Source organism: Embiotoca jacksoni, unplaced genomic scaffold (assembly GCF_022577435.1).
Source record: "Embiotoca jacksoni isolate LCO1_2020_lvr unplaced genomic scaffold, fEmbJac1.0.p SCAF_51, whole genome shotgun sequence".
Lineage (NCBI taxonomy): Eukaryota > Metazoa > Chordata > Actinopteri > Embiotocidae > Embiotoca > Embiotoca jacksoni.
Genome location: NW_027185405.1, coordinates 257,251 through 266,101, shown reverse-complemented (window position 1 = coordinate 266,101; position 8,851 = coordinate 257,251). Strand labels below are relative to the sequence as shown.

The 8,851-nt window shown below is 44.5% G+C and overlaps 1 protein-coding gene across 2 annotated transcripts; it reads right to left on the bottom strand.

Annotated features, from left to right (window-relative positions):
* Positions 1 to 365: 365 nt before the first annotated feature.
* sf3b2 (splicing factor 3b, subunit 2) lies at positions 366 to 8,851 on the bottom strand. Of its 2 annotated transcripts, none has more exons than XM_069172189.1 (22): positions 8,690 to 8,851; positions 8,429 to 8,475; positions 8,178 to 8,228; positions 7,635 to 7,862; positions 7,344 to 7,394; positions 7,025 to 7,109; positions 6,708 to 6,808; positions 6,368 to 6,476; positions 6,091 to 6,197; positions 5,432 to 5,737; positions 5,219 to 5,341; positions 5,038 to 5,118; positions 4,689 to 4,916; positions 4,401 to 4,550; positions 4,197 to 4,286; positions 3,669 to 3,776; positions 3,381 to 3,488; positions 2,646 to 2,788; positions 2,036 to 2,137; positions 1,472 to 1,571; positions 1,185 to 1,376; positions 366 to 725 (listed from the first exon to the last, which is right to left on the bottom strand). In XM_069172189.1, exons 1-22 carry the CDS (start codon positions 8,817 to 8,819, stop codon positions 654 to 656), a joined length of 2,712 nt encoding a protein of 903 aa, XP_069028290.1. In that variant the 5' UTR covers positions 8,820 to 8,851; the 3' UTR covers positions 366 to 653. The 2 variants fall into 2 exon arrangements, with proteins under 2 accessions (XP_069028290.1, XP_069028291.1); XM_069172190.1 differs by having other exon boundaries at positions 6,091 to 6,194.

The following is an 8,851-nucleotide window of genomic DNA, read 5'->3' as shown; positions in this document are numbered from 1 at the left end:
TTACATATACATTATGTATACGTTAAAGAACCCTTTATGTATATACATAAGGAGCCTGCCGTGTTTCTACAGTAGCCTGGAAGGGACAAATCAAACACCGGCTCTAAAAACGGCCATTTTTCGACATTCTTGGCCACATAAGATACAAAACTAAACTAAATATACCAGAACACACTTCAGCATCAAACGTCCTATTAAAGAAACTAATACGCTGCAAGTCAGGCTTAAAGTCGCCGTGTTTTGAGACTCGATCAGCTGACTCAGACTTGGAAAAAACACCTGCATGTGACTGATGGACCTGATGTGAAAGCACACCTTCATTAAAACTCCCCACAAACTGACAAACAGAACCTTGGAGGGCAGTGAACTCTTATCACTTCATTTATTTACAAAAAAAACCAAACACACACACAAAAAAAAAAAAAAAAAAAAAAAAAACATGGTCGCAATGGGGGAAAAAAACAGACCTAAAAAGTCGAGTCAAACAGAGGAAATACACGTCTCCATTCTCACGGATTACATGAGATGAGTCGTGACGACATATAAAAAAGGACCGCGACATGTATTTACTGTTACAAATGAGCGTCGCCGAGCCTGGATCCTCTGAACTCTAAATCGTCCTCCTCCGTCTCCGGCCGCCGCCTTGTCGTCCTCTAGAACTTGAACTCTTTGTATTTCTTGGCGCCGCCTCGCGTGTCCTGCGGTTGGGCCTTCCTCTTCTTTTGCTGTACGGTGACGAGGAAGAAGAGGAGAGGAGGAGGAAGGCTATTAATATTCACATATCATCACAAGGGAGGAAATGGAAATGACTGCCACTTTCATTTTAGTTCATAAACAGAACTACAGAAGAGTCGGTCTGTTCATCATGTGGGGCTTTAAAACATTAAAACATTAAAAAAAAAAAACACGAGATCAGTCACTTTTTTACAGTTTTAAACATGTTTTGCTGATTTAAATGTCATCTTTGTTGATCTGAAGCAATGCGCCGTTTGCGTCTTTTTTTTTTTTTTACATCTCCAGCACATTTCTGCTGCAGCTTCCTGTAAACACAAACCTCACAAGCGATCCAACTGTTTTTTTAAAATTAATTTCATGACTCGGCAATCCAAAAAAAACCACCAAAAAAACAAGAGGAAGTGAAAGCGTTTGTACGAAGGAAGAACGTTAAAGTGAGTCGGCGTTACCTTCTGTTTGGCGGCGTGCTCGGCCACCATGTCGCTGAAGTCCTCCTTCTCCACCTGGGCCTGCTGCTCCCTGACGTGCTCCTCGTACTTCTGCGTCATGGCCATGGGGTCCAGCTCCAGCTCCTCGGGGGCCAGAGCCACCTCCACGCCCTGGGACTCCTGGCCTCCAGCCGCCTTACGAGCAGCCATGGCCTGGAGAAAGCAGACAGGGAGAAAGAAATTGAAGACGAGCGCTCCGACGACAGGACGTCGCTGCATCTTTACGCCATTCGGACGCGCCGTCTCACCCCTGACATGTCGTAAATGTGCGTGGAGGCCATCATGGCCGCTCCCACGGGGCCGGTTCGTCTCTCCGGGAGAACAGTGAACAGCTGTGGCGTCTCGTTTCTACCAAAACATGTCAGAGAGAGAAAGAATGCAGAGGTTGGTTTTTTTTTAGCTTGTGTTACTCATTTCCTGTGCAAAATAACAACGTTTTAGAAAAGGAAGGTCAGACAGCTGCTGGTTAACAATAACAAATAATTCTAATGAAGCAGAAAAGGAAAACAAGTTGTTGACCAAATGCAGACAAATCAGAAGCAGAAATATTTGCCAGACAACAAAGAATATTTAAAGTGGCTGTCAAGACAATTTATTCTACTATTTTAGGCCCCAAAAGGAACTTATTAATGGATGCGGCGCGTATTTTTTAATGTTAACTGGAAATCATCATTAATGTATAATTAATTTATCAAATGTATTCATATAAATAAATAAATACTTACATAAATGTTGCATTAATGGTTGTATTTTTAATATACTCTGAGCTATTCTATATTTAATAATAATAATAATAATAATAATTCATTCACCCATCCATGGCCTCCTCGATCTTCTTCTTCCTCAGCTCGATCAGCTCCGGCGTCTCCATGCCGGCCGGGACGGATGAGAAGCCTCCCGGGGTGATCAGCCCACTGAAACACAGAACACCATGAGTTCAGCGTGCGTCACATCACGCTGGGATCAATGAGAAGCTTCGGGAATGATCAGAATCCGGGTGGGCACAATTTGCCCCACTCGGCCTTTTTACACACAATAACTCACGATGGTAGAAATGAACAAGGATGTGCAGTTGATGAGTTAAATACATCATCAACTAAACCAACTGAATACTAATCAGAATGCAAAAGTTCAAAGGTCAGCTGATCTTATAATTACATGGTACATTATGGTAATAGGTTTGTTTTAAATCATTGGTGTGTGTGTGTGTTTGCATTGATGAGATTAATGGAAAACTGATATTTAATCTTGAATTTAGAAGCATGGTTCTTCTTATGTTTGACATTTTTATCTAAAATAAAAGCAAAGGATGTTCTTTTCTATTTGGGGATTGACTAACTCTGGTTAATAAAAACCTCTTTCACATTCATGTCTTCATATGTTGTAACTTCCTGATTGAGGTGTGGACCATAATTCGAGTACCTATCTGCTGGCGTGAAGAATCCCGTTTCGTCCGGTTTCTCCTCGTCGCTCTCCTCCTCCTCCTCTTCCTCCGACGACTCCTCGTCTGAAGGCTCCAGCTCCCCCCACGTGGTGTGATCCACCTCCTCCTCCTCCGCTTTGGCCTGGACACGGAAACACATTTCACTATTCGTTAATCAAAACAACAATAAGAGTGCTTCTAACCATCGGTGAATCAAACTGACTGTGGGAATAACAAATCTCAAAAGGTCAATAAACTGGTCAGCAAATATTCACAAATCAACATTTGGTGAATTTAAGGCTTGAAATCTGGATATTTCGGAGACTTCTCATTGGTGGATGTGTTTAAGCGATGGTGACAAAACATCATTTTAGAAATATCATGACTCTCGATCCAGATTTAAAAGGTACCAGTAATCCTCGGGGATACACATGTAGCTGCTCAAACTTAATACAGAGAGCAGTCTTTAGGGAGCGGTTTCAAAAGGGTGGACTATGACAACCGGTACAGGTGTAACATCACAACCATACATTCACACACATGCAGATTTGAGTGCGCTTGTAGTTATCATATTCATTTTTCATTCAAAGAAATAGAGTCATTTTGCAAAGTTTCTTGTGGCTTAAAAAAAAAAAAAAGGAACAGAAATTGCTCTGCAGAGAAGCTGAACGAGCCCTGGAAGTGCCATGCGTTGTGTGTGTGTGTGTGTGTGTGTCAGGTTGCGTCGTCCTGACCTGGAAGTCTGCAGCGTTGGTTCCAAACACGTCACCGTAGAGCGGTTTGCCCATCTCGTCTACGGGCGGCTTCCCCCAGCCGCCGGCGTGGTAACCGAAAGTACAGTTCTGATGAACGGAGAGACAAAAATCTTTAATAAAATTGACAAACTGAAATACTTTTTTTTTTTTCGTGGTATAAATACAGTGAAATAATACGTTTAATAAACGTCTTTCATTCAAGCTTGCGCAGGAAGATCAAAGAAACAACGTCGGTGGTAAATTGTGCAGCGGGGTTAACGCCGTTACCTCTGGGATGGGGGAGTTGAGACCGGGGATCTTCAGGTTGGGGTAGGAGGGAGGGGGGCCGTACCTCTGCATGGCGATCAGCCAGGGAGGAGGCACCTTGTGGGCGTTCTGGAGGAGGAAGACAAATACGGTGTTTCCTCACTGAGCAGGAAGAGGCGAATAACATGTTCAAGTTTTAACATCGGTGTTCACCGGTGGTCGTTATCTCCTCGTCGCGTCCTCGTTAGTGTAAACAAGTCACGTCCCATCTTACAAGGAAACGTATTTTCACAGCTTGTACATTCATACGTTTAACAGCAGTTAACAGGAGACGAACATAACAGGAAAAGCGACACGACAAGAAGACAGACGACAGCTGATATACGTTTATCCTCTACTGTGGATCGGTATGTCTATGCTCATATTTGCGTGTCGATTTCAAAACTGTGCTCACTTAGGATTTTTTTCCTGTGTGTGTGTGTGTGTGTGTGTGTGTGTGTGTTTTAGCTCGGTACAGTCGCATGGTATTCATACGTTAGTGAAACTTACGGGTCCGACCGGCATGCCGAGAGCGATGCGCAGCTCGTCAGACAGGTCTCCGGGCTTCTTCTCCTTCAGGCGAGTTTCAAACTCTTTACCCTGCACATGCACAAAAATCAAAGAGGAGGGTCATTTCACGCACGAACATTCATTCGGCCGGAACAGATCGAAGCACTTCTGTGTAGAAGACTTGGCTGAGAGAGGATCCTGTACCTCGTAGTAAAGGTCTCCGTGGATGGTGAGTTTGGGTTTGATCTGCCATTTGAAGAAGGCGTCGTGGAGCTTCTGGTAGTCGATGTCGATCTTCCCCATCTTGGGACGCACCTTCTCTCTCATTTTGGTTTTCATAGTTTTGGCATCCTCCTGTAAATGAACCATCGAGACACACGACTCCGTTAACCCCCTTTCGGGAATTTCTCTCCCGATTCTTCTTCAAGCTAAAAACTACAGAAAGAGAGAAGTGTAACAAAACAAAACAAAACAAAACAAAAGGCTGCTGACCTTCTCCTGCAGAGCCTCCCTCATCTCCTGGATGCCCGTCCTCTTGATGAACTCGGGCAGCTCAAACGGAGGCTTCTCTATGCCCCTCTTGCCCTGCAGGTACTTTCGTTTGAAGCACCAGTGGCGGGGCACCGGCACCGTGTTCCTGGTGGCCTTCAGGTGGACCAGCAGCTTGGGCTCCTGAGCTGTCACGTCGTGCATCTCCACGACGTCCGGTCGAGCCACCAGCTGGAGCAAAAAAAAAGGCAGGAGGAGGAATGAGATGAAAGGTTATCGTCTATATTTAGAGAAAAAAAAAAAACCAATAGGTTATCAGACTCATGAGAAAAAGAGGTGAATCTTAATTTACCTGTTTGAGTTCGGCCACAGTCAGCCTGTTCATCCTCCTCAGCTTCTTCTTGGACAGTTTCGGAACATCTGGTCTGATATCCTGAGCATAAAAAAACACGTCAGCTGTTTAATATACCGACAAAAAAATGGATGCAGGTCTTTTGTTTAATGTCTTCCTTAACAGAGGAGAGGATTCCAACCTCATCGCTGTCGTCGCTGTCTTTCTTCTCCTCCTCGAATCCTTTTTTCCGTAGCATGGACGTGTCCTGCTTCTCGGCCTTCTCGGGCTCCTTCTCCTTCTCTTTCTTCACGTCATCGGTCAGCTAGAGGACAGAAGGGAACGAAGGACTGCGTCAAAACAAATGCTTGAAATACACCTGTTGCACAGGAAGTTAACAGTCTGCTGTATTCACCTTAAACGCCTCAAAAATCCTCTTGAAGAAGATGAAGTTGGGGTCGAAAATCTCCGGCTCCTCTGTGATGTACTCGATCTCCACCTCAGGCTCCTTGTTCTTGTCCTTGTCCTTGTCTTTGTCCTTGTCTTTGTCCTTCTCCTTCTCCTTGTCTTTGTCCTTGTCTTTCTCCTTGTCCTTCTCTTTGTCCTTCTCCTTTTCACTGCCCTCCTTCTTCTTCTGCTCCTGCTGCTCTGCCTGCTCCTTCTTCTCCAGCGCTCGCTTCTTCTTGCTCTTCTTCTTGCGGTTCCTGCGCCTGCGGTTTTTCTGAGGGAAAGATTGATTGGTTACTTTCAATCACGTCTATTTATGCATTACTTTATGTCGGGTACTTGTTTATTTTGGGATAACAGAACAGGCCTTACAATTAAAAGGCCTTGTCTGGCTGAAAAAAACTTTCAAATATGAATAGACAAAAGAAGACCGAGCTTAGACATTTATACAACAGCAGCACGTACTGTATTTCCCTCATTTATGAATTAGACTGGTTTGCTCATAAATTTCTCAGGTTAAGAAACAGTAAATGTTCCTCTGCATTATCACAATTCAGAGTGCTGTAGTGGCAGCAACACCTTTCAAAGTGAATGGAAAAGTATGAAGTCACTTGAGAGAAGGCTTACGTCTTTTTTAGATATCTGGCTGTCATCGTCTTCGGTCTCAGACATGACCGCAGCAGAGGAATTGTTCGTGTCCATATCTGCTCCCTCATCGTCATCTTCCTCCGCTTCTGAAAGAAAATGTAAAAAAGACTATGATTATCATAATCCAATGTGTCACCCGCCGGAATACACATTTTTTCTTCTTTGAAATGGGACTAATCTTCCCCAGCCGGTGCTACAGAACAGAAGCTCGTGTTTTTCTTTCACTATCAGCTCACCAGCTGAGAGCTGCACTGACCTATGGGATCGGTGAGCTGCTCCTGTCTGATCTCCTTCAGCTGGAGGATCTTCTCCAGAGCCTGGGGGATCTTGGGCCCGCTGACACTCAGCTCATCGCTCTGCCAGGCCTGCAACGGAAGCAAAAGGCTTGTGAATGAGAAGATCCCACAAAAACGCAAGCAACCGAGCAAAACGTTTCAGGAGCTTTAATTTGGTCATTTAAAAAAAGAGCGCAATCTGTATTTGTACAGGACAAACGAGTAAGTATGCAACAATTTAATGATACATACAGTCTCTGTGATTGGACGATAGTTTTGAAGACTAAAAATAACCCACATATGGGAAGAAAGTTTGCTTACCTCTCTGTTATCTTCTCCTGGAGGAGGGGGCACTCTCTGTTTCTGGGTCGGCAGCATAGTGACACCAGGAGGCAGCGGCCCGCGGGGATCCAAACCTGGAACTACAGTCGTGCAGGTGATATAAAAATGTTATGGAAGCTGTACCCATAAACTGTGGTATAAAAATAAAAAATAAAAAAAATAAACCTTAAAACTTTGTTGGGAGACTGAAATTGTCCCTTACAGCAAAGTTCAAACTAATACTGTACATCTTATGAAACAGACTATTTCTGGAAATGCAGTACGGTTTGTTATTTTAAACGCTGGCTCCTGCATACTTCTGACTGCGCTGACAGGGGGCATCTGTCTGGGCTGCATCTTGGCCATCTCCTGCTGACGCTCCTGTTCTAGCAGCACGGCAGCCTAAAGCATAAAGAGGGAGAGAGATGAATGAAATGTGTGGTTTAAGAAATGTATGAAAAGAAGAGCGGCAGAAAAATAAAATGATGTCAACTCAGGGTTGAAATCTTAAAAAAAATTAAAAAAATCAATATTGGCTCATTTTAAACGGCAAAAACAGTCAAATCTGCACACAAACAAAATATTTTTGAAACATGATTAAATATTTTTAATTGTAATTGGTTATCTTCTTCTCACCCTTTTCTGTTGCTCCAGAAGATCCTGTTCATCCATGACGCGAGAATCCCCCTGTGAAAGACAGAAACCATGTATGACCAACTAACGGACAATCAAAATGTAACTTTACAGTATCTTCTGGGTCTAGTTCTCAGAAATTCTTCATTTCATTTCTCCAAAGTTACTAAAACTTGTACCCTGTGGCTGTCACCGACAATACTGATCGTCTCCATGCGTTTAAAAAAAAAAGGTGAAGCTGAACGCTACAAGTGGATTAAACGGCCAGCACACTTGTGGTCTAGCCATCCTCACCTGCTTGGCCCTCTCCTCCTGCTGCAGCACCATGGCTGCTCTCTGCTGAGCCATCTTCAGCTGATCGTCCTGTGACAGGCCGGGAGGGGGCAAACCGGGGTGCTCCATGCCCATGTGTATGCCAGGTGGAGGGGGCCCTCCAGGCATCATGCTCATAGCCTGGAGCATACCCATACCGGGAGGCATGGGCGGCATGGGCATCGGGGGCAAAGGAGGGATACCGGCCATCTGAAGGGGAGGAAATAGAGACGACTGAGAGAGGAAATGAATAATTTCCTGATATATAGATATAAAATAACCTGTGTGCTACAATGACTCTGTAACTTTCCAGCAGACCTGAAGCACATGATCGACTCGGTTATTCTTTGCTGTAATAACTAATATTTGCCATACTTCTTAAAACTCCTACTTTACATACGCGTTGTAGTTTAATCCACACAAAAAGAAAAACCCCAACTCTTGGTGTTATTAAAGGCCAAACGACACACAGAGCCATCATCCACATGGCAGTGTTTTCACCTCTGATCGATAAAGATCGATTACCTGGGAGCCCATTGATTTGTCATCATTAGGTTTGCTGAGCAGAATCCCCGTCTGGAGAGAGAATCACAAAACAAAGGAAATAAAACGGTTTCATTGATTACAATAATAAATAAATAAAAGAAGGAGAATAAATACTCTCTTTATAGCTTCTACTAGTAGTTTGATGGACTCTTTACGTCATCACTAACTCCTCTTGTCTACCCTGATTATAAGACAACGTGATGTTGGTTCATGGCTGGCGGTGTGCTCACCTGTATCATGTAGCCCTTCAGTCTGTCAATCAGCTCCTCTCTGGGACCTGGAGGAAAGAAGAAATATTCACAGACTCTTAAAACGACTCGTTAGACAACGTTTAAATGAGCGTGCCGGTGTTGAATGTATATTATTGACACGCCGCCGGCCCACTTTGAGCTCACCGCAACGGAAGTGGTACGTTTCAACGCGGCTAGGCTAGTTAGCAACACGGCCTCTCTCCCTCTCTCTCTCCCCCCCCCACCCCGGTCTTTTCTTACCCATGTTGGGCGCCCCCAGCTCCGCCAACCTGGCCTGAAGGTCCGGGTTGCTCCATGCGTTCAAGGCTGCGATAGCGCTCCCTAAATCGGACGGGAGCGAGTCGGTGCCCGGTGGTCCGTCGGATGCCATGTTGGGCTACTTTCAATGGAACAACAGCGGCA

Coding starts and splice junctions, on each gene's coding strand:
- sf3b2 (XM_069172189.1), bottom strand. CDS start 8,819: ATGGCATCCGACGGACCACCGGGCACCGACTCGCTCCCGTCCGATTTA. Junction 6,809..7,024: donor CCCTGTCAGCGCAGTCAGAA/GTATGCAGGAGC, acceptor GCACGACTGTAG/TTCCAGGTTTGGATCCCCGC. Junction 726..1,184: donor AGCACGCCGCCAAACAGAAG/GTAACGCCGACT, acceptor GTCACCGTACAG/CAAAAGAAGAGGAAGGCCCA.